The sequence below is a fragment of the Halichondria panicea genome, chromosome 3, assembly GCF_963675165.1.
Source record: "Halichondria panicea chromosome 3, odHalPani1.1, whole genome shotgun sequence".
Taxonomy (NCBI): domain Eukaryota; kingdom Metazoa; phylum Porifera; class Demospongiae; order Suberitida; family Halichondriidae; genus Halichondria; species Halichondria panicea.
This window is the reverse complement of record NC_087379.1, coordinates 8,259,113-8,283,101: the sequence shown is the minus strand read 5'-3', so window position 1 is coordinate 8,283,101 and position 23,989 is coordinate 8,259,113. Positions and strand designations below refer to the sequence as shown.

General features: G+C 41.0%; 3 protein-coding genes and 1 pseudogene across 4 annotated transcripts; all 4 read left to right on the top strand.

Moving 5' to 3' along the window:
• The first annotated feature begins 14 nt into the window (after positions 1-14).
• Positions 15-3,278, top strand: LOC135334191 (uncharacterized). The gene is made up of 5 exons (XM_064529281.1): positions 15-146; positions 342-632; positions 707-1,410; positions 1,609-1,664; positions 1,909-3,278. Exons 1-5 carry the CDS (start codon positions 83-85, stop codon positions 3,158-3,160), a joined length of 2,367 nt encoding a protein of 788 aa, XP_064385351.1. The 5' UTR covers positions 15-82; the 3' UTR covers positions 3,161-3,278.
• Positions 3,279-3,617: 339 nt separating this feature from the next.
• On the top strand, positions 3,618-6,924 carry LOC135334224 (methylenetetrahydrofolate reductase (NADPH)-like; annotated as a pseudogene).
• A 279-nt stretch (positions 6,925-7,203) lies between these two features.
• Positions 7,204-10,543, top strand: LOC135334188 (TNF receptor-associated factor 6-like). Its single transcript, XM_064529278.1, has 5 exons — positions 7,204-7,307; positions 7,432-7,722; positions 7,796-8,499; positions 8,722-8,777; positions 9,020-10,543. The coding sequence occupies exons 1-5, from the start codon at positions 7,244-7,246 to the stop codon at positions 10,428-10,430; spliced, it is 2,526 nt and encodes an 841-aa protein (XP_064385348.1). The 5' UTR covers positions 7,204-7,243; the 3' UTR covers positions 10,431-10,543.
• A 513-nt stretch (positions 10,544-11,056) lies between these two features.
• LOC135334183 (uncharacterized) lies at positions 11,057-22,809 on the top strand. 2 transcript variants are annotated; one of them, XM_064529272.1, is made up of 17 exons: positions 11,057-11,217; positions 11,341-11,411; positions 11,504-11,551; positions 12,844-12,903; positions 13,088-13,186; positions 13,234-14,135; positions 14,264-14,336; positions 14,390-14,442; positions 14,497-14,571; positions 14,618-14,707; positions 14,958-15,032; positions 16,769-16,906; positions 17,251-17,349; positions 17,427-17,525; positions 17,603-17,701; positions 21,059-21,114; positions 21,222-22,809. In XM_064529272.1, exons 2-17 carry the CDS (start codon positions 11,393-11,395, stop codon positions 22,630-22,632), a joined length of 3,396 nt encoding a protein of 1,131 aa, XP_064385342.1. In that variant the 5' UTR covers positions 11,057-11,217; positions 11,341-11,392; the 3' UTR covers positions 22,633-22,809. The 2 variants fall into 2 exon arrangements, with proteins under 2 accessions (XP_064385342.1, XP_064385341.1); XM_064529271.1 differs by lacking the exon at positions 11,341-11,411 and having other exon boundaries at positions 11,099-11,217.
• Positions 22,810-23,989: the final 1,180 nt, after the last annotated feature.

Here is a 23,989-nt window from a genome sequence, read left to right as displayed (position 1 = left end):
AAGATGTCGATGGGGGTGGGGCTCTGTATACTTACACTAGCTATACCGGTATATACAGTGGAACATCTTTTGAAGCTTTTCAATGGCTAGTAGCTTACAAGGTCTGCTCAAGTCAACTCCTGTCCCTGGTCTGGAAGGTCGTGAAGGTATTATAAATGAATACTCGATGTACAATTATTATTGTGTATTGCTGCGCTGGTCTAGTCTACAGCTAGCTAGCTACAGAATACTTGATGTTGTTAATAATAACAATACAATGTTTAATATCATGCACTCTTGTTACTGTGTATTGCATGCAACAGATCATGTTATGTTTATTGCTTTCTTAACTCCTTGAACAGCTTCAGCTTCAAACTGCCTTAACCAAAGTGACCTGAAACAAGTCTACACAGCCGTGTTTAAGGCTCGGGCAAAGTGGAGAAGGATTGGCTTGCAATTGGAGCTAGCTCACGGAGACCTCGAAGCTATTGATTCGCGTTATCGGAACCCTGAGGATCAACTTGAGCAAGTCTTGGCTAAATGGTTGAACAGAGGTGAGGCCACATGGAGGCAGCTGTCTGAAGCTCTGTACTCTGTGCCTGTTGGAGAAACTGCCTTGGCCAAACAAGTCAGAATGGAACGTTGCCAACAAGGTTGGTTAATCAATAATTTATTATAGAAAAAAGTGCAGGAAACAAAATGGAACTGTTATATTCATCATTTATAGATGTGCCTGATCTTGGTGTGACGAGTGATGGTGCCCAACAAATGGAGAGTGACATTAGCTCTATGGAAGATGAGTACGCACTGTTATCGTTGAATATAAGAAAGTCACTGAAAAGAAGAGAAATCCGTCCACAAGAACTGTCTGCATTTATACTGAGTTTTCAGAGCAGACGTGGTTCATTAAAAAGGAACGGAAGTCTCTTTATTAGTAGCTGTCAACAGGAGCTGAATACCGCTGATACAATAGATGCTGTGTTTGTGATTGTATCACAATTCTGGTCCTTCTTGGATTACAACCTTCTTGAAAAAGTCGTTAAAGCATTTGGAGACGATAGTGACAAGGAGAAATTTGCCGATTATATTAAAGCCCTCCAAGATTTCCTGTCTGACTGGAAAGTAGAGCCACACAAAATTCAACGCAGTGAATGTCCAACAACAGCAGTTAAATTGTGTTTCAAGCTTGACGGTGATTCTCTACCATATCGAGACATTAGAGTCTCAATTGCAAGAATTTTTAAGGTTCATGTATCAAATGTGCTGATCGAATCGATTGATAATGGCTGTACAAAGCTGGTGTTCTTGTTGCCAAGAGAAGTTGTTGTACTCCCTCTCAATGCAGAGCAAAGAAAAGAAATAGCTGAACTCACTCCGTCTGTACTACACGTTCTGCTACTGGATAGATGTGAAGAGCACACTTTATATCAGGTGAGTTCAAGTGAAAACCCAACCACAGTGAATGTGTCGGCTGTGTGTGGCTTTCCTTACTAGGAAATATGTGGGCACTTCATATACAGCTGTACTAACTGTATTATGTATGGCTGCTCTCTAAACCAACTTGTGCATGTGTTTTGACTAACAGCTTATTTGGTTCACACTTCATTGATCATCTTACACCATGCACAGAGTGAGAAGGCACTGGCCACATCACCTGTTGATCCCACACACGAGACCACTGGACAGTAAGTGTTGGGTGGTGTATACCGTATAGCGGGTATATTTCGAGGGTATAAATGTTCACAGTTTTCGCTGATCAAGCATGTACCGCGAACATTTATACTCACAAATTTAATATCAGCATGCATGCTGCAGAAAAGCAGAAAACCTTTCAATCTGCGAAAGTTTACCCTCGAAATAATAATACCTGCTATACGATATTTATATACGCATTGTATGTGACAATTATTGATTGTGTATTATTTTTAGGTTAAAAAAACAACTGAAGAGCAATGTGAGACAAGTAGAGAATGTGATGGGATTTGACTGCGAGTTTCTCGAGCCTCCACCTGAAATTCTCCAAAGTCGTTGTCCAATTTGTCTCCAGATTATTCGAGAACCATATCAGGTTCCATGTTGTGGAAAGAAGTATTGCCAATCGTGTATCCAAACTGTCAAGATCAAAAACAAGCCTTGTCCAACTTGCAACACAGAAGGTTTCTCCAATTTCCCTGACACAGGACACAAGCAATCGCTCTATGGTTTGAAAGTTCGCTGTAGCCACCAGAAAGACGGGTGTGAGTGGACGGGGGAACTGAGACAGCTTGATGAGCACCTCAACACAGATCCACTGCCAGAGACACAACTCGATGGATGCCGCCTGACAATCATCAACTGTGACTTCCACCACGTAGGCTGTGCTGTGAAACTCCCTCGACAAGACATGCCAGAACATGTGAGAGCAAGTATCCACCATATATCACTAATGGTTACTGATCATATGACACTAGCCAGCGCATATTCAACACTGCAAAATGCTCACACTAATTTGGAAAAAGATCACAAGAAATTGGCTGCAAATCATATATTGCTAACGAAAAGCCATGCAACATTAGTTGAAGAACACGAAAGTTTATCGAGTAGCAGCGTACAAACATTGTGTAAATACGAAGAGCTGAAGGACAATTGCGCTAAAATCAAAACAGACAATCAGCAACTGAGAACCAAAATAGAGGCTTTGGAAGGGCTCATACGATCTCCACTTGCCGATCCTCCTAGGACGGAAACCATACATATAGTGCCTTCAGATGGTATTGTTATGAACAACTTCCAACAGCACAAGAGAGATAACGATCAGTGGTACTCCCCTCCAGTCTACACCCACCATCAGGGCTACAAGATCTGTCTCCTTGTGTTTGCTAACGGCTGGGGCGATGGTAGAGGAACACACATCTCTGTGTTAGTGTACTTCATGAGAGGAGAGTTTGACGATTCTCTGAAATGGCCGTTTCGAGGCTCAATATCGATACAATTAGTAGACCAAAACGGACAGCCTAACAATATAGACACTATTGTCTATGACGACCGTGTGCCCATAGAGCGCTGCAGTCGTGTGATGTATCGTGAACGAGCTATTCACGGTTGGGGGATTAGCAAGTTTTTCGCTCATAATATGCTAAAGAAACCTCTTTTTAATGATAATCAGTTGATTTTTATGATTAGTGGAGAGGTCAGAGTGTGAACAGAACGTACACTGTAGTGCTAGGATTACACCATCGTTGTAAATTAGGAAGTACGAACTGTCTCTCTATAATTATAATACATGAACAAAATTTTTCGTGATAATCAACGAGTTAAAATCTTTGTTCCGTGGGAGGGATTGCTTTAATTGCACTATAATTTCATAATTATTCAATAATGCAGTGTACAGTAGTAAAGTGAGGAAATGATTGTTGTCACAGATAACACATGCAAGATTATTTAGTTTGCAATCAAAATGTCCTCTCCTTCTAGGTTAGAGTTCACTTTTCTCCATTTGTTTGGTTGCAATGGCACTTGCAATATGAACGGATTCATTCGTAGAATGATCATTATTAATTTATGGGAGGTGATCACCGCCAAAATTAGCAGTAAAAAATGATGCTGTTTTTTTTAATGAGGGTTTTAAAAAATGGTGCTGTTTTAAAAATAATGATGCTGTTTTTTTAGAGGGTTTTAAAAAAAATGGTGCTGTTTTTTTTACAGAGGGTTTTTATGTTCCTTTTTGCAGAGAGGTGTAGATATATTTTGTAGAGAGTTTGTTGTATTTCAGAGAGCAATGCAGAACCAGAGCAACAGCAGGCATGGCAATGGGCAGACACTGTACATGCACTGAATGAGATCTTCTTTCTTGCCTCCACTTTTAAGCACATGGTGGAGGCAAAAAAGAAGGACATTCTCCCACATGGCTTTGCTAAGAGAGCTAGAGGAAGACAAAGACACCCTCGACGTACCTCAGGATTGCTCCCACTACTCCAATTAAGGTAATGAATTTGACTAGGACTGGGAAATGTGATGAGCCTGATATCTAGCTATAGACAAGTATGTGATTTCAGTGTGTTTATTTCTTACCTCCTTGTACAGCTATAGCTTCAAGCTGCCTCAACCAAAGTGTCTGAAACAAGTCTACAAAGCCTGATCTTGGTGTTAAGGAAAGCATAATGATGGTGCACAACAAATGGAGAGTGACATTAGCTCTATGGAAGATGAGTACGTATTATTTCTCTTTTATTAACTTCTATTTCACCCAATACCTCCATTTCTACACCCTCAACAGAGAGGTGGCAGTCATTGAGATCCTACAACAACTGGGCCTCTGGTGTGAGGACCCCCTCATCCTCAAGACTCTCCTCTGGAAAGCTCCCGTCAATCATAAACGATTCTCAGAAGATGTTCGCCCAATTTTCTGGTCCATGCGCCCGAAAAGTTACATTCATCGTACTCTAGAATAGGACAATTTCCCTAATGGTCGCTGGGGCAATTCGTCATTGCCTGCTTTCGGAGAGCTGAGAGATTATTACTTGTTTTATCTGCGGAGTCGGCACAAGCCTGAGCGACTGCGTGCAATATGGGGAGAGCAGCTGGACACTGAACAAGACGTGTTCGATGTGTTTGAGTGCCACATTATCGGGAAAAAGAACAAGAATGGAGTCAAGGTGAGAGAGAGCTGGTGTCTTGCTGGTACATGCATTTAGGCCTGTACTATAGTCATCTAAGTCGTGATGTACTAATCACTGGAATTTGCACAGTGAAGCATGCAGTGCTATTGGGGTAGAATACAGTACAATTGCAGTAGAATTAGAGAGAATAATTATTGTTATAATAATATGCGGTAAGTCTCAGTGACATTCTTGTGTTATTAACGTTCCCCACCAGGTGAGCACGATCCCGTGGAATGACGAGGACTTTGCTCTGGAGACGTCTCTGCTCACTCAGAGTCTAGCACATGTCAACAAACATGGCTTCCTCACCATCAACAGTCAGCCCGCCATTAATGCCACACCCTCCACTGACCCCATTGTAGGCTGGGGTAGCAAAGGAGGATATGTGTATCAGAAGGTAACCAAGGCTACTAATTGTAGGCTCTATAATAATTAGTGAAATGCACTATTGCCTATACAGTAGCAAAAGCTGCTTCATTGTAAGAACATTAATAATTATGCCTCGAGGCGTAGCCACACGAGGGATACGGTAAAGCTGACTGTGTGTGTGTGTGTCTGTGTGTCTGTTCCAGCTGTAAATGCTCAACGGTTGCAATAAGACAAAAACTAACAGCTTCTATAGGCTTCTAGTCACCTTCTCTTGGATTTTGATTCGTGGATTAGCAAACTAAAGCTTCTTTCTCTAGTTATGGCTAGTTTGACTCACATCGAAGGCTGTTGCAGTCTCTTCAGAATCTTTCGTAGCATCACCTGTCCGCACAAAGTTTCTATGCAACTTATAAGTTAGTCTTGCACTAAAGCGCTAGGTTTTTGTTAGCTACAAAAGTCAGGAAAGAGCTGCAAAGCTAGCTACAGAGCTAGCTACACTGCACTCTGTTTAATACTTTGTAATCTGGCCATTGATAAGTGCATTGTGAAAATTGCCAAGACGGAGATAACTTTCATACTTGCCCTTACTCTGCACCAAAGAGATTAAGGCTTGATCTTAGCATTGATCCCGACAATGAACAGTAGCTTTTTCACACGCAGTGTTTCTCTCTGATGTCATAGTCCACACACACGTACACACATTTACTTACCATGCACACATACATGTAATTATACCACACATACACACACACACACACATACACACACACATGGACGCATGCACACACACACTAAACTAAAACATGCGAGCAATGTGCTCTATTATCACATTATTTTCAATTTGTATTATTTGTTACGGTATTTAATGTTCATTCAATTTGCTACCACCTATTTTGTCAATTTGAAATCATAATTATTAATACTTTTGAGCGAAAGCAAAAACATGGCGAGAGGCATTAGCACAGCGCCAGCTTGAGCACTAGTTAATACAGTATAAATTATAATTATTATATAGCCATTCATTGTATGGTGTTACGTGCATTGTCTTTGAGGGAGAGTAATTACATTATAATGATATTCATTGATGACTTAGAGTGTACCTAGAGTGATCTTTATCCTATGCAACTCTCCACCACATACTTCCCCCCTCCATCCCATGCAGTCTTATCTCGAGTTCTTCACCAGTCCGCAGTACATGGCGATATTGGTGGAGGTGCTCCAAAACTACCCCTCAGTGAGCTATCACATTGTGAACAAGCTGGGCACTGAGAACCTGTCCGACACTGACTCCACCCAGCCCATTGCCGTCACCTGGGGCGTCTTCCCAGGCAAGGAGATAGTTCAACCCACTGTGGTCGACCCTGTCAGCTTCAATATTTGGAAGGTGAGTATAGCACTTTAAAAATTGCTTTCGGGCCGAAATCGTCCATTTTGTCTAGTGGATTGTGTTGTGATCGTATATCATTAGAGTCTTGCCTACACCCACACACACACACCTCCCACCACACCACACACACCTCCCACCACACACCACACACACACACACACATACAGGATGAAGCGTTTGCTCTGTGGAACACACACTGGGCCAAGCTGTACACACCAAGCTCCACATCTCAAGAGCTTATCAAGCACATCTCCGACACCTACTACCTCATCAATCTGGTTGACAACGACTTTGTGGCTGGCAACTGTCTCTTCCAAGTGCTGTACGATGTGTTGGAGAGAGAGGGGAAACCCCGTGGACCCTCTAATTAACTCTGAGAATAAACTATTAAGAATTCTTTGTATAGCTTTTCACATTTCCCAATTTTGTTCTCCCAGCACAACACCCCAGTGTGTTGTATTCATATTTATGATGGACGCTTATTATTTATTATTTTCTACCTAATATTCTTTTTGTACAGTTTATTATACACATAACAATTTATAATTACCGTATAGCGCGAAATTTTCGAGGGGCTTAATTTTCGCGGATTTCGTGGGTTGGAATTCTACACGAAAATTAAGTCCACGAAAAGTGTTCGTTAATAAGAATTACCTGCTATCATGCAAATATTTAAAGGCGTGGCTTCCGGTAAGCAGTCATTCCGCGAACATTGTGCAACGAAATGGCTTTTAGAGGCCAATCCACGAAATATAAGTGCCTCGAAAATTTCGCGCTATACGGTATTACAAATTTTATACATACCCATGTATGGATGGGGGTGGGGCTCTGTAGACTAATAATAGATCATCTTCTGAAGCTTTATATAATGGCTAGTAGCTTACAAGGTCTGCTCAAGTCAACTCCGGTTCCTGGTCTGGAAGGTCGTGAAGGTATTTATATAAATGAATACTCGATGTATAATTATTATTGTGTATTGCATTGTTGGTCTACAGCTAGCTGCATGCCTACAGATCATGTTATGTTTATTGCTTTCTTAATTAACTCCTTGAACAGCTACAGCTTCAGACTACCTCAACCAAAGTGACCTGAAACAAGTCTACAAAGCCGTGTTCGAGGCTCGGGCAAAGTGGAGAAGGATTGGCTTGGAATTGGAGCTAGCTCATGGAGACCTCGAAGCTATTGATTCGCGTTATCGGAACCCTGCCGATCAACTGGAGCAAGTCTTGGCTAAATGGTTGAACAGAGGTGAGGCCACATGGAGGCAGCTGTCTGAAGCTCTGTACTCTGTGCCTGTTGGAGAAACTGCCTTGGCCAAACAAGTCAGAATGGAACGTTGCCAACAAGGTTGGTTAATCAATAATTTATTATAGAAAAAAGTGCAGGCAACAAATGGAACTGTTATATTCATCATTTATAGATGTGCCTGATCTTGGTGTGACGAGTGATGGTGCCCAACAAATGGAGAGTGACATCAGCTCTATGGAACTCGAGTATGCACGGTTATCGTTGAATATAAGAAAGTCACTGAAAAGAAGAGAAATCTATCCACAAGAACTGTCTGCATTTATACTCAGCTTTCAGAGCAGACGTGGTTCATTAAAAAGGAACGGAAGTCTCTTTATTAGTAGCTGTCAACAGGAGCTGAATACCGCTGATACAATAGATGCTGTGTTTGTGATTGTATCACAATTCTGGTCCTTCTTGGATTACAACCTTCTTGAAAATGTTGTTGACGAATTTGGAGACGATAGTGACAAGAAGAAGTTTGCTGATTATATTAAAGCCCTCCAAGATTTCCTGTCTGACTGGAGAGTAGTACCACACAAAATTAAACGCAGTGAATGTCCAACAACAGCAGTTAAATTGTGTTTCAAGCTTGACGGTGATTCCCTACCATATCGAGACATTAGAGTCTCAATTGCAAGAATTTTTAAGGTTCATGTATCAAATGTGCTGATCGAATCGATTGATAATGGCTGTACAAAGCTGGTGTTCTTGTTGCCAAGAGAAGCTGTTGTACTCCCTCTCACTGCAGAGCAAAGAAAAGAAATAGCTGAACTCACTCCGTCTGTACTACACGTTCTGCTACTGGATAGATGTGAAGAGCACACTTTATATCAGGTGAGTTTTGTACTATTATAGCTATTAAAACCACAGTGAATGTGTAGGCAGTTTGTGGCTTTTCCTTACTAGGAAATAATGGCACAGTATTTAATGCTGCTGTATTGTATTACCATTGCAACATATGGCTGCTCTCTAAAGCAACTTGTGGTATATATATAAACCTACTTGTGTTTCGACTAGCAACTAATTTGCTTCATACTTTCTTACACTCATGCACAGAGTGATAAGGCACTGGCCACGTCACCTGTTGATCCCACACACGAGACCACTGGACAGTAAGTGTTGGGGTGTGTGTGTGTGTGTGTGTGTGTGTGTGTGTGTGTGTGTGTGTGTGTGTGTGTGTGTGTGTGTGTGTGTGTGTGTGTGTGTGTGTGTGTGTGTGTGTGTGTGTGTGTGTGTGTGTGTGTGTGTGTGTGTGTGTGTGTGTGTGTGTGTGTGTGTGTGCGTGTGTGTACGAATGCATTGTACTGTACTTCTACAATGACACTTATTTACTGTGCATTCTTTTTCTCTATAGGCTTAAACAAATAAAGAATGTGATGGGATTTGACTGCGAGTTTCTCGAGCCTTCACCTCAAAATCTACAAATTGATTGTCCAGTTTGTCTCCAGACTATTCGAGAGCCCCACCAGGTCACATGCTGTGGAAAGAGGTTTTGCAAAGCTTGTATTCAACGTGTTCAAGACAGTAAAAGTTCTTGTCCAACTTGCAAGGCTACAGCATTTAATTGCTTTCTTGATCAGGGAATCAAACAATTGCTCTACAGTATGAAAGTTCGATGTAGCTACCAGAAAGACGGGTGTGAGTGGACGGGGGAACTGAGACAGCTTGACAAACACCTCAACACAGATCCACTGCCAGAGACACACCTCGATGGATGTCAGTTTGTCGAGATCAATTGCATCTATAATTGCGAGAACCATCAGCAGCGAAGGTACATTCAAAACCACCAAACTAAGGATTGCCCCAAACGACCATTCGGTTGTGAGCACTGCCATGATTACAAGTCTACCTATGATGATGTCACCAACAACCACTGGCCTGTGTGTGGGTCCTTCCCTGTCCCCTGCCCTAACCAGTGTGGTTCAACTATCCAACGTCCGAATATAGACAGCCATGTTGCCGATGGATGCCCCCTGACCACCATCAACTGTGACTTCCACCACGTAGGCTGTGCTGTGAAACTCCCTCGACAAGACATGCCAGAACACCTGAGAGAGAACCTACTCACACACATCTCTCTATTAGCCACCAATAATGCCAAGCAACAAGAACAAATCGCTAACCAAAACTTTGATATTAAAACACAACAACTTCAGATCAGTGTCCTGGTTGCTGAGAATGATGAACTGAGTCGTAGGAACACAATACTACACGCGATGATACAGTCAAATACTACCAGAATGGCTAAATTGGAGCCATTGCAACAAGCGCTCAAGACTGCTCCCTCTAATGTTAACCCAAGGCCACTGGGACAGCTGGGTCCCCCAGTCCTCACGATGTCAAATTTCGAACAATACAAAAAAAACAACTATAGCTGGTGGTCTCCTCCAGTCTACACACACCCTCAGGGCTACAAGATCTGTCTCAGTGTGATTGCGAATGGAACGGCTGCTGGTAAAGGAACACATGTCTCCCTGGGTGTACAGTTCATGAGAGGAGAGTTTGATGATTCTCTGAAATGGCCGTTTCGTGGGATTATTTCTGTTCGATTATTAAATCAAGTCAATAGTAAAGAGCACGAAACGTATTCGATCACCTACTTAGAAAATATGGATGACTTATATTGCAGCCGAGTTACGGAGGGGGAGAGGGGAGGTGGGTGGGGCCCACACAAGTTCATTGCTCTCTCTAAACTGGAACCCGAGTATTTACAAAGCAACACATTGCTGTTTCAGATATATGAAGTGGACATCAATGTTAGTTAGGTTATAATAATTATAGGAAGATAAACTGTCTCTATAAATTTTTTTTTAATTGTTTCATGATAATGAATTTTTAAGCACACAATAATCATCATTATCATTGAGTTGAATCGTCATTCCGTGAGCATTCTAATTACACAGTCAACTGAGCAATATCTATTAAAATTCAACAAACACGAACATTGACATGATGTGTACAGCAGCAGAGTGAAGTGAGGAAATGATGAAGCCTAGCCTATTATTCACATTCCCAATTTCTGTCTTAGCACAGCACATATATTTATGCATGATAGCGTCTTATTATTTACCTATGCAGTACCATTGCAACAATAATTATTCTCATCCCATAAAATGATATTCATAATTACAGCTATACATGCAGCTGCCCTCTAGGAACTATAGAGGTGCAGAGTTGTTCCCCAAAAGCAAGTGTCTTCTTCCAGGCTTTTCGGAGGATATGCACCCATAATGCCCTCCTCTTAGGTGTAGTATACCCTATACAAATCAGTCCCCTCAAGGGATGGAATTCAGTTATAGTAGTATTATTCATGGTAGTATTATTGTAACAGGTGTACTTTCCCTGGGGCATAAACTGGGGTATGCCCCAGGGAAAGTACCTGGGATAAGGTTGGGGTTATACCTGGGTCAGCCCCTCCAGACCCCATTGGTATAAAAGCAGCTGGTTTGCGAAGACTTTACAGTGCCAGGTTAATGTCTACTCTGCTTTTGCTATCAGTTCAAGTTGAAACTTCGAAGTTAGATATACTGACTGTGTATATAAGTTTACAAGGTATAGACCATAAATAATAATGATGTACAAACCTAGTATGGTATACATAATTATATGCAGATAATTATTATAATTATACTGTATAATAAATTAAATACATATTAAACTATTTTTTTTATACAGTGTCTCCGAGTGCACCAGCAAAAAAAGTGTGACTAACTGAACCTTACCTTTCATGATGTCTGAGGGTTTTGGTAGGTAGATTGATGGCCTATATAGCGGCTGGTTTTTATAATTAATTTTATGTAAGATTGTTATTTCACCAGTAATTATTCGTTTTCTTCAGGTTCTAATTTTAAACCCTTCTCATCTCCTGCTTCAATCCCAGGACAGAGTGAGTACACAATATAATCTAAATTAACGATAATAGTGATTAGGCCATGCAAAGTCAATTTGTAGTTTCTCAGGCTATTGCAAGGGATTGTTAATGATAATGATATTCATTGAAAACACCCCCAACTTCCTCAATAAGCGGAAGTGTATAATTAATTTTAGTCATAATTATATTCATGAAAAAACCATACATTTTATTTTCTTTTGATTTGAGGTCATGTGATATTCAGAAAGCGCGAGGGCGGCCTGAGAAACTACAAATTGACTTTGCATAGCCTTATACAGAGGTTATGCATGGGGCGTGGTCAACACCCACGTGGATCATTGTCAGCCACGCTGAGTGGCGACACAATTGATGTAATAATTATAGTAAAACATGCACAATTGATCGACGTGTTTTTGCAAAATGAAGAGTTGCTGTGCAGTATGCTAATACTAAGAAAGATGCAGGCTATAGACCTGTTCAGCTGGATTTATACAGTAAACAAAGCTTTATGCTCCTAGAGTTGATGCATGTTTATACATAAAATACGGTTAAAAACCCAAAGCACATTAGCTCATTAGGCTAGATGAGTAAAACCACAAAAGTAATGAAACACCACGATAGGTGCTGATGCCTCGGTGCACCTAATACTTTATGCTAACTTAATATTTGCATGCAGAGACTAGTTAGCTATTCTACTTGTATATACAGTAAAACCTCGCTAATCCGAATAGAGCCAGACCAGACCTCATCCAAATACATGAAATTTCCGGATTAACGGATGTCATTAATGAATATCATTAACGAAGACACTTTGTACATGTATTATGATATTGAGGGAGGTATTGAGCAGTAAATTTATTGCTGATTCAGCAAAAAAGTTAGATTGCGCATGCACAGTAGTCTATTCTACTGACATGCAGTCCCTCCTCTTTTCAGTTTGCCATTTTGTCCGGATTTGTGAGGTTTCGGACTAAAGGGATCCGGATTAGCGAGGTTCTACTGTAGTTAGCTTTGCACTATATAGATTGCTAGCTACATATTGATAACTTTTGCCAACCTTCTTAGCAACAATCATGGTCAATTATTTCCCACTATTTTGCAAACATCAAAAGTAAAACTAACGAGAGCAAAGCATTCGCAAATTATAATTACCGCTCATACTAAATGATGCCTGTGGTTGGGCACAGTGTAACAGTTGTGAGACACTAGCAATCCTCTCTCAGCTAACTACTGTAGTAGTTTTGTGCACGTCTATAATTATTTGTTACATGCGGCTTGTAGTTAAACCTCTATAATGGACTTTTTAGGTGAATCCAGTTGCTCTGCTGGCTCTTATCCTAGTGGTGCTGAAAGTACCATGTTTACTGGTGAGTTTCTTAGCCTTGGGATCAACCTGATGATGATATAGTGTATGCATGACATTGAACATAATGCAGATAGAGTTTATGGACATGACATTATTAGAAACTTGAGAGCAAGTAATTTGAATGTTTCCAGGCTGAACAACTATGAAAATAATTATTACCGATATTTACATCACCTACTATCCAGGTGTTCCTGCCACTTCCTTAGAAGACAATGCAGTTGTCCCCAAAACCTGCTCTACCAATGATATGGACCATGCTGTAACTGTAGACCACACTGGATATGGTGAGGAGATATGATTTGGTTTTCTTGTATCCATGCATTCTCTACAGTGATGATGCCTCATCTGTCACGGAGTGGATCAGACCAGTCACTAGACAGTGGAACTGCCATGGAAGATGTTATCTGCAAGTGCCCATGTGGTCGTACGGACTTCTCGCACATTCTCAATCCTCTACCTGATTGTCTGGCCAATCGCCATTCTGACAGCCGAAGCTTCCCAGAGCTTGATATGAAATCTAGCAATAAAATAGCTCAGGATCAGCTGAAAATGAAACTTAAAAGACAAACTCGAATAATTAAGCAAGAGTTTAGAACATTTGGATTGGCTGTGCGCAGGTATGCAAAATCTATTCCCGATGTTGAAAGTATCTTGAAGGAGTGTCTTTCACTTGATGGGAAAGTTGTTGAGGCATTAGACTTTGAGAGTTTGTACCCAAAATTCAGGGAAGGAGCTGATCTCATCAATTTCGATATTTTGTCACGTTGCCTCACTGATTTGAAATCATATGATGATACAGGTGAAGAAAATGAGCTCAGACGTCTTGCTGAAGAAGCCGCTGAAAAATACGAGGCTTCTTTTCAAGAGTTTTCTCAGCAGCAAGTCGTCCTTGTACCTACCATTCTGCAAGATGCCAATGGACGTTCAAATTCAATGTACAAAGAGCTGAAGATAAAAGTCGAAGAAGATTTTCGAAGCTTTCTAGTCGAGCGTTTGTTAGATTTCAAGGAAGTCCTGAAAAGAATTTTGAAATTGGCTCCAGATGTTTACCTTCGGGTCACCTCTGTCAGGGAAGGCTGCGTGGAAATTTGCTTTGAGATGATCGGTTTGCATGCTGATACACACATCAGTCTCAACGACGTTCAAAAGCAGGAATTGTTGGCCAACAAGATCACCCTCCTTGAATATGATGGACAGGTATCCTACTGCTGCTGCGAGCTTTGCAGTGATGAGGTATTTGTTTGTATATATAGAGTTAATTTCACATTACTTAGAACAAATGGGTGTAATATTATTAGGCTGTGTTTGAAAATGATAAGATAATAATTATTAGACCAGTGTATATTGTACTCTTCTCGTAGAGCTCCAGGGATACTATCAAGAAGGTGTACAATGCTGTGTGCCTAGCTGACTACCAAAAAGATGAAGTTGATGGTAATCTAACCACAACTTCAATGTGCATGTGTTAATACAATTGATATGCACAGATGTTGATGGTAGCAACGAACATACATTGGATTGCCCATGCCTATCTCCTCAGGTTTGCATTGTTAATGAATTATCCCAACTTTATGCTGTACCGTAATAATTATAGGCAAGCATTGAGAATGTGTGCTCCATGGAAGAGTGTTCCTTCTGTGGAATAAGGCTTCGACGCTGTTCTCTGGAGGTTAGTATCATAATGTTTTCACATGCATGTACTCTTAATAATACAGTACCATCTCCTCCAATGTAAGAGAAGTGATAGCAGCTGCCCAAGCTCCTCTGATGAGTCTGACATCGAGGAACTGCCCTGTGCAAAACAGGTACATCATCAACTGCAAAATTCCTCATCTATACAGTAGACTATTTATCTTGCTTATTAATTTTGTGTCTTTGTTGACCGACTGAGGCTGCATAAGTTTCCTTGATCAGAGGCTGCAAAATAAAGTAAAGTTATATCATAGCATATCACGAATAGTTACATTTTTTTTGCCAATCCCGTTCCTTTATTTTATTTATGGTGTATCACACAGATGTGTTGTCAAAAGTTACTGCATGCTCTCACTCTTGTAGAATTGGAGTACTCCACTCATTGCCGCTGTTATAGAGCTGCTCTCCTCAAGAGCCATGGGGGACCTGGCTACCAAGGTGAGTATCTGATACTAAACTGATGTGTCTATAGGCAACATGTTCGTGACCATCACATATATTTGAGTACGTACAATTACGTACATCATCTGTTAGTGTTAGTCTTGCTTGTAGTGTCTTAAGTTGACGAACTATCTAATTATGTTGCACATTTTTTGGAAAAATAATGATATACTTTTTTGTAAGTTAAATGGAGGCTGCAAAAGATGAAGTAAAGTTATATAATAGCGTATCACGAATAGCATCCAGTCTAGAGAGTAGATTACCACAAAGGTGTGAGTACAGTGCATCCAATTTTAGAGAGTAGAATACAAAAATAGGTGAGTATTTGTGTATCTCAAGATTGGAACATTTCTAAGAAATTGTGCTGATACCAGGTAAAAGAATAAGCTACAACATGATTCAAAAATATTTCCCCAAAAGTTGTTGTAGTGGGAAATAATTTTAGGTGAAAATGGGGGTGATCGTAAAAAAATTTACGTAACATCAATTATCTCCGGAACTAAAGTATTTCTGTAAAAAAAATTTGTTATCAAAAGTGAGACAATTTATTCAAGCTTACTCAGTGTAATTTTCAGACCTTAGCCGTAAAATTTTCTTCAAATCTCTCCCTAACTGAAACGGCACTAAAAACTAGCAATTTTGAGCACTGCAGAGGATGTGTAGATATTTAAGTAACATCGAATCTTTCATAAGATAGCCAAACTATCTATAGATGTTGTGACAAACCTTAGCCGGAACTGTTGGCCTTTTCTCTCCCTAACCAATTACCCACTATAACAATTGGGTACTTTCTATTAATCACCACAAACCCCACCACCTTATGTTGTCATGGAAACAATTTTGGATATGTTGTAGCTTATTCATTCGCCTACACAATTAATGGTATCAGCAGATTTTCTTAGAAATATTCAGATATTTACATTTAAGTACTGACAACTAATCCTCAAAACAATTTTCATAGCCCAGAACACACCACAACAGAAGCCATAATTATTATATCTAAGACTCCAGACTTCTTTGCTAGTTCACAATGCATGTCTCATACACTACTATAAAACTCTGTTCTCAGCATGCCTCCTAGCTCCTGTTACTTGCTGCTTAGCCAGCATTTATAGCATAACACGCTCAAGACCTTTATTGTTCGTGTCAACAGCCGAGGGTTAGCACTTCAGTCCTCTACCAGGAGCACATGAGATGGAGCATCTTACTATGCGGATTTGATATCGTCCTATTATGTACAAACATTGCCATAATTATAATTATGTCAAACCAATTTTACTCAGATGAAACGCGTTATCAGCCGCACACAGAGGAGGTTGGTTACGAGTTAATTAGTGTCGCGTCCTGTCCTAAATGTAGCCACACCCTAGCCTCGATTCCAGCCCACTGGAAAATAAACGTTTTTAAGCGGCTAGAAATCAAGGCAAGTAGAGCTACCTCCAATTAGATGCAACCCTCTAAATGCGACACCAGGTCTTCACTTCAACATAATAAAGATGCGACTTCTGGCTTCGTAATTATCAAAAAGCCTTAATTTGAGGTATTACGGTATATACATTCTAGCACATCATGGGTAGGTTTAACAGGTCTAGCTGTATTATACACAAGGCTAGAGATCACGTGACAGCACTTCATCTTTATCTAGCCCAAATCACATGTTTTAATTGGTGCACATGCACACAGATTAATTCTTGGCTAGATTAATACTTCATTATAACACATGTTTGCTATAGCGGTTTAAGGCACTACTAACAATTGCAAGGAGTCATCTCTACTATCCAAGGGACATACACACTGCTGCCAGGGTTGGTGACTTGAGTGCTTTGCAACATGCCATCAGGAGAGGAGATGATGTCAACAGTGTGGATAAGGTAAGCTGGTTTGTGGGTATGTAGAGCTGAAGCTGTGAAAGTTTCTTTTTGCTATAGCTGTCCTATTAAATAATATTATTGTCTATCTCTCATTTGAGAGGTAAGGTTGTTGGTCACTATACAGCTGTATTTGACGCTACATAAGGAGTAAACCACTTCAGAACCATACTGTGGTGATATATATAGTTGATGCATGTGCTCTGTCACCGGTAGACAAGAATGAAAAATGATTGGGTGGGACTATTATTTTGGTTTGTGTTAATCTTCGCTAAACTACGAGCTTTATTTAAGGCGTATCACACAGATGTGTTGTCAAAAGTTACTGTATGCTCTCACTCTTGCAGGATGGGTACACTCCACTCATGTGGGCAGCTATGGGAGGTCACACTGACACTGTTAGAGGGCTGCTCTCCTCAGGAGCCGTGGTGGACCTGGCTGACAAGGTGAGTATCTGATACTAAACTGATTTTATTCACACGGATGTGTTGTCAAAAGTTACTATATGCTCTCACTCTTGCAGAATGGGTGGACTCCACTCACGTGGGCAGCCATTGGAGGTCACACTGACACTGTTAGAGAGCTGCTCTCCTCAGGAGCCGTGGTGGACCTGGCTGATGAGGTGAGTACCTGATACTAAACTGATTTTATTCACACAGATGTGTTGTCAAAAGTTACTATATGCTCTCACTCTTGCAGAATGGGTGGACTCCACTCATGTGGGCAGTCATTGGAGGTCACACTGACACTGTTAGAGAGCTGCTCTCCTCAGGAGCCGTGGTGGACCTGGCTGACAAGGTGAGTATCTGATACTAAACTGATGTGTCTATAGGCAACATGTTCGTGACATCACACGTCTACGTTACGTTTACGTCTAGAGGCAACAGGTTACTGATTATTTAATTTTTATACTTACGAAATGCTGATCACATGATCTCCAGCCAATTAGCTTATCTGAAAGTAGTCAGGTGACCATGGATTAAATAACTTAATCCACACTAAGTGTGCTTTAAGTTGGTTTGTTAATGCACACTTTTATAACACAAGCAGATTGAATCTGAATGTCATCATAATTATAATAATAATACAAGCAGATTGAATACGTACACAAGCAAAGCTGAAAAGTATTAGAAAGTTGAATGTTATTGTTTCTACTTGTTTCACGTGTACCGAATTGCTGACTTGACCATAGCATCACTTTTTCGTCTGGAGAAATAGGCTCAGCTTGCTTCGAAGATGTACGTACCTGTACCTAAGCCAGATCCATATAATCGTTTCATCAAAGGTGCTTCGAATATCATAGCGTTCCAAAAGAGCAAACCAGATACTCATTGCTATATAGTTTGCGCACAAAGTTTCCCATCCAGTAAGCAAGATCAACTGGAGGCATATCCAGTAGTGGGATCGGGACTGTTGGTCAGCAGGAGAAATAAGTCGAGAACATGCCCAGTCAGTCCAGATAGCTTTAGATCGTATCTCCTTCTCCTTTGCATCAGTTACTGGATCTACAAACCTACTAAAACTTGCTATTACGTCTAGCTAGCTAGCTAGCCACCAGCAAATGATTTAAAATGTAGCTAGATCTAGCTGCCGCGAGGCTAGAGCTCACGTGACATAGCTGCCACGAGGCTAGAGCTCACGTGACATAGCTGCCACGAGGCTAGAGCTCACGTGACAGCACTAAATCCTTTAGAACACACCTAGCCAAGTCACGTGTTTTAATGCTGGTGCACTCGGATGGCCTCTCGGTTACGTAATGCACTCGGCTGCGCCTCGAGCACCACGTTAACCTCGAGGCCATCCTCGGCACGCAGATTAAAACACTTAATCTTGGCTAGGTGTGTTCTAAATAATACTTATGGACATTGTTGTCATTAAATCATAGATAGAAGAGAAAAGGATTGGCAACGGAGTGCACTTCCGGTACCATATGCCGTGTTTCGCCTCGAGGCTTACTTCTAACGTGGGAGTCTAAACATAAATAATCCATGAGAATTGTTATTGCCGTCTGTAAAAAAAGTCTACAAGCAGTTCCACTGCTAAACATCAACTTCACCTCATTTGTGTGGCGATTTGGGACATAGCACACTACTTAGTAACACAACCTTAGCTATATCATAGGTGCTATAGGAACACAAGCATGAAAAAACCTCTGACAGAGGCTCTGTGTACCTCTAGCTACTTCACGTACGAAAACAATATTCATTTCTAAATGATACCTACCATCAGGGGGCATGTGTTTAAGTGTTGGAGGGGTCTTTAAGAAGTGGCATTAGACACAATAAGTTTCCCGGGTTTTTGTGGGGCGAAACACGGATGGTTTCAGTCCCATCTGTGTACATGCATTCAATGTAAAAGCATCATGTGAACTGCCCCCGTTGCCAATCCCTTTCTCTTCTATCTATGATTAAATCACCAGCTACCTAGTAATAATTATACATTATACAGTACATAATGCAGTTATAGTTATGTACATGTACAATTCCCTGTTGTTTCATCGCTGTATACATTATAATCACCAGTACATACCTGCACCTAGTATATATATAGTAGAACCTCACTAATCCGAATAGAGCCGGACCAGACCAGACCCTATCCGAATACATGAAATTAACGGATAAGTACATACAGTGTTGTGCAGTTGTAGGTGCACTGTACATTTTGATGACCCTTCTTCTTCTGATACACGGAACACAGCGACAACTTCTTCAGTATAAACACGTCAAGTCAATGTATTATTATGTACTAGCTGACAATTACATGTACATTGTGCCGTATGACTTAACTATAAAATGTACTTACATGCATGTAGTTTAATGTTAACTAAGGAGAACACTAACCGCGGCCTTGCCTCAAGAACATGTCATACTGACATGGGCGTGGCTTCCAGCAGTGGCGTAGGAAGCACGGGTGCTCAGGGTGCTGGAGCACCCCCTTATCTCAAGCTACCTTACCTACTTGCTCCATGAAGCTAGCTAGCTTGATATAGCAGCTAGCTAGAAGTTAGCTAGTAGCTAGCTAGCTCAGTATAATTATATTAGTTACTGAGCTAGCTATACTAGCATAGTTACGTACACAGTACAAAGGTCAACTAGATGAACCACATGGTAGATATCTCTTATAAAGAGCAAGCACATTGCGAATTAGCCTCGACTCAAGTCCGCTTTACGCTTCTAAAGCGGTCTTGAATCGAGGCTATAATTGCGAATCTGCAATGGCAAGTAAACAAGCAATTCTCCTCTCATTTTTGACATCAATGGTAAGTTTCCATGAACAGCTACTAAAGAGGGTAGCTAGACTATAGATCAAGTGTAATTGGATCCTAAAATAGACATGCTGTCTAACTGCCGAACGTTTGTTTTCTTCGCTGAAACATTCCTCTGAAGTACAATGACACAATGCAATCTTTTTTTATTGTATATTAATACCCACTTAACAGATTCTATAGTATATAGCAGAACTCACGTAGAATTAAATTTTGATACTGATAATTTTATACCAAATTTGCTCAGAATTAATCTCCGGGAATGTAGAATGCCAAAATTTTCCGGGGGCTTGGACCCCCAGATTTATCCAGCACCCCCTTACAAAAACATCTTCCTACTCCTCTGTCCAGTCACATGCATGCCTATATCATGCATCCACAGCCACTAGCATACTGTTGTTAAAGTGCAGTTGTTGAGCCACAGACAAAATTGGCTGTTCAAATCTTAAGCCTCCCACCCTCATCCCAACACTGACGTGCTTAATGCTAATTTCAGGGGCCCCTCTCTCACCGCAGTCACGTGACCCCCAACCTCTAGCGTGACAGAAATAAATGGGTACGTGACAGCTTAGACCGCGGTACTGCCAAAAGATAGTAATGCCATCGCGTATGATATGACGTGACGCATTACCTAGATCGCAATTATCTAATCTGTACAACCGTATAGTTAAACATTGATCAAAAACAAAATTCATTTACCTTTACCGATTTAAGATTATTTTCACCGATAAGCTCGCACTAAGTACCAGACAAGAAATTGGTAAAATGTGGACACTCTTTTTCTTTTCATTTATCAGATCTCGCGTAGTAAATTTAAAGTAACTTGTGGTATCTAAAAACCAACTTATTGTGTATTCTGGTTCACATTGATCATCTTACACCATCCACAGAGTGAGAAGGCACTGGCCACATCACCTGTTGATCCCACACACGAGACCACTGGACAGTAAGTGTTGGGTGGTGTGCGTGTGCGTGTGCGTGCGTGTGCGCGTGTGTGTACGAACGAATGCATTGTACTTCTACAATGACACTGTGCATTCTTTTTCTCTATAGGCTTAAACAAATAAAGAATGTGATGGGATTTGACTGCGAGTTCCTCGACCTTCCACCTCAAAATCTACAAATTGATTGTCCAGTTTGTTTCCAGACTATTCGAGAGCCCCACCAGGTCACATGCTGTGGAAAGAGGTTTTGCAAAGCTTGTATTCAACGTGTTCAAGACAGTAAAAGTTCTTGTCCAACTTGCAAGGCTACAGCATTTAATTGCTTCCCTGACAAAGGAATCAAACAATCGCTCTATCGTTTGAAAGTTATCTGTAGCCATCAGAAAGACGGGTGTGAGTGGACGGGGGAACTGAGACAGCTTGACAAACACCTCAACACAGATCCACTGCCAGAGAAACAACTCGATGGATGTCAGTTTGTTGAGATCAATTGCATCTATAATTGCGGGAACCAACTGCAGCGAAGGTACATTCAAAACCACCAAACTAAGGATTGCCCCAAACGACCATTCGGTTGTGAGCACTGCCATGATTACAAGTCTACCTATGATGATGTCACCAACAACCACTGGCCTATATGTGAGTCCTTCCCTGTCCCCTGCCCTAACCAGTGTGGTTCAACTATCCAACGTCAGAATATAGACAGCCATGTTGCCGATGAGTGCCCCCTGACCACCATCAACTGTGACTTCCACCACGTAGGCTGTGCTGTGAAACTCCCTCGACAAGACATGCCAGAACACCTGAGAGAGAACCTACTCACACACATCTCTCTATTAGCCACCAATAATGCCAAGCAACAAGAACAAATCGCTAACCAAAACTTTGATATTAAAACACAACAACTTCAGATCAGTGTCCTGGTTGCTGAGAATGATGAACTGAGTCGTAGGAACACAATACTACACGCGATGATACAGTCAAATACTACCAGAATGGCTAAATTGGAGCCATTGCAACAAGCACTCAAGACTGCTCCCTCTAATGTTAACCCAAGGCCACTGGGACAGCTGGGTCCCCCAGTCCTCACGATGTCAAATTTCGAACAATACAAAAAAGACAACCATAGCTGGTGGTCCCCTCCAGTCTACACACACCCTCAGGGCTACAAGATCTGTCTCAGTGTGATTGCGAATGGAACGGCTGCTGGTAAAGGAACACATGTCTCCCTGGGTGTACAGTTTATGAGAGGAGAGTTTGATGATTCTCTGAAATGGCCGTTTCGTGGGATTATTTCTGTTCGATTATTAAATCAAGTCAATAGTAAAGAGCACGAAACGTATTCGATCACCTACTTAGAAAATATGGATGACTTATATTGCAGCCGAGTTACGGAGGGGGAGAGGGGAGGTGGGTGGGGCCCACACAAGTTCATTGCTCTCTCTAAACTGGAACCCGAGTATTTACAAAGCAACACATTGCTGTTTCAGATATATGAAGTGGACATCAATGTTAGTTAGGTTATAATAATTATAGGAAGATAAACTGTCCCTATAAATTTTTTTTGAATTGTTTCATGATAATGAATTTTTACGCACACAATAATCATCATTATCATTGAGTTGAATCATCATTCAGTGAGCATTCTAATTACACAGTCAACTGAGCAATATCTATTAAAATTCAACAAACACGAACATTGACATGATGTGTACAGCAGCAGAGTAAAGTGAGGAAATGATGAAGCCTAGCCTATTATTCACATTCCCAATTTCTGTCTTAGCACAGCACATATATTTATGCATGATAGCGTCTTATCATTTACCTATGCAGTACCATTGCAACAATAATTATTCTCATCCCATAAAATGATATCCATAATTATAGCTACATGCAGCTGCCCTCTGGGAACTATAGAGGTGCAGAGTTGTTCCCCAAAAGCAAGTGTCTTCTTCCAGGCTTTTCGGAGGATATGCACCCATAATGCCATCCTCTCGGAGGATATGCACCCATAATGCCCTCCTCTTAGGTGTAGTATATCCTATACAATCAGTCCCCTCAAGGGATGGAATTCTATATATGGTAGTATTATTTATAATTAATTTATGGTAGTATTATTGTAACAGGTGTACTTTCCCTGGGGCATAAACTGGGGTATGCCCCAGGGAAAGTACCTGGGATAAGGTGGTGTATATAGGCTATACAGTGATAATTATTGATTGCATTATTTCTCTGTATAGGTTTAAAAAAGAACTGGAGAGCAATGTGAGACAAATAAAGAATGTCGATTGTGAACCTCGAGCTCCACGAGCACTATACATCTGTCCAGTTTGTCACTGTCGAGAGTCCCATTCACACCAGGTCACATGCTGTGGAAAGAAGTTTTGCAAAGCTTGTATTGAACACATTAAAGCAACTAAAAAGCCGTGCCCAAATTGCAACAAAAGTTTTAAACAATCATTCTACAATTACCAAAAAGACGGGTGTGAGTGGACGGGGGAACTGAGACAGCTTGATGAGCACCTCAACACAGATCCACTGCCAGAGACACAACTCGATGGATGCCCCCTGACAATCATCAACTGTGACTTCCACCACGTAGGCTGTGCTGTGAAACTCCCTCGACAAGACATGCCAGAACACGCATATCTACGTTTCAGAAGCCAACAAGCTGAGATTGCTGTGAAACTCCCTCGACAAGACATGCCAGAACACCAGAGAGAGAACCTATTCACAGACATCTCTCTATTAGCCACCAACACAAGACTAACAGATGAGCAATTGAATCAAAGAATTTCTGAGAAAGATGTGTCTAAAATAGCCGATCTATTTGACAGTATAGATGATCTTTGTGACCAGTTTGAGCTCTCTAAGGCA

What these genes read in the sequence shown, in the direction of transcription:
- LOC135334191 (XM_064529281.1), top strand. Translation starts at nt 83, where the DNA reads ATGGCTAGTAGCTTACAAGGTCTGCTCAAGTCAACTCCTGTCCCTGGT. An exon ending in AATGGAACGTTGCCAACAAG is followed by an intron (nt 633 to 706) that starts GTTGGTTAATCA and finishes CATCATTTATAG; the next exon opens with ATGTGCCTGATCTTGGTGTG. An exon ending in ACACACGAGACCACTGGACA is followed by an intron (nt 1,665 to 1,908) that starts GTAAGTGTTGGG and finishes TATTATTTTTAG; the next exon opens with GTTAAAAAAACAACTGAAGA.
- LOC135334183 (XM_064529271.1), top strand. Translation starts at nt 11,139, where the DNA reads ATGTCTACTCTGCTTTTGCTATCAGTTCAAGTTGAAACTTCGAAGTTA. An exon ending in TGTAGACCACACTGGATATG is followed by an intron (nt 13,187 to 13,233) that starts GTGAGGAGATAT and finishes CATTCTCTACAG; the next exon opens with TGATGATGCCTCATCTGTCA. An exon ending in TGGGGGACCTGGCTACCAAG is followed by an intron (nt 15,033 to 16,768) that starts GTGAGTATCTGA and finishes TGTTTGCTATAG; the next exon opens with CGGTTTAAGGCACTACTAAC.
- LOC135334188 (XM_064529278.1), top strand. Translation starts at nt 7,244, where the DNA reads ATGGCTAGTAGCTTACAAGGTCTGCTCAAGTCAACTCCGGTTCCTGGT. An exon ending in AATGGAACGTTGCCAACAAG is followed by an intron (nt 7,723 to 7,795) that starts GTTGGTTAATCA and finishes CATCATTTATAG; the next exon opens with ATGTGCCTGATCTTGGTGTG. An exon ending in ACACACGAGACCACTGGACA is followed by an intron (nt 8,778 to 9,019) that starts GTAAGTGTTGGG and finishes TTTTCTCTATAG; the next exon opens with GCTTAAACAAATAAAGAATG.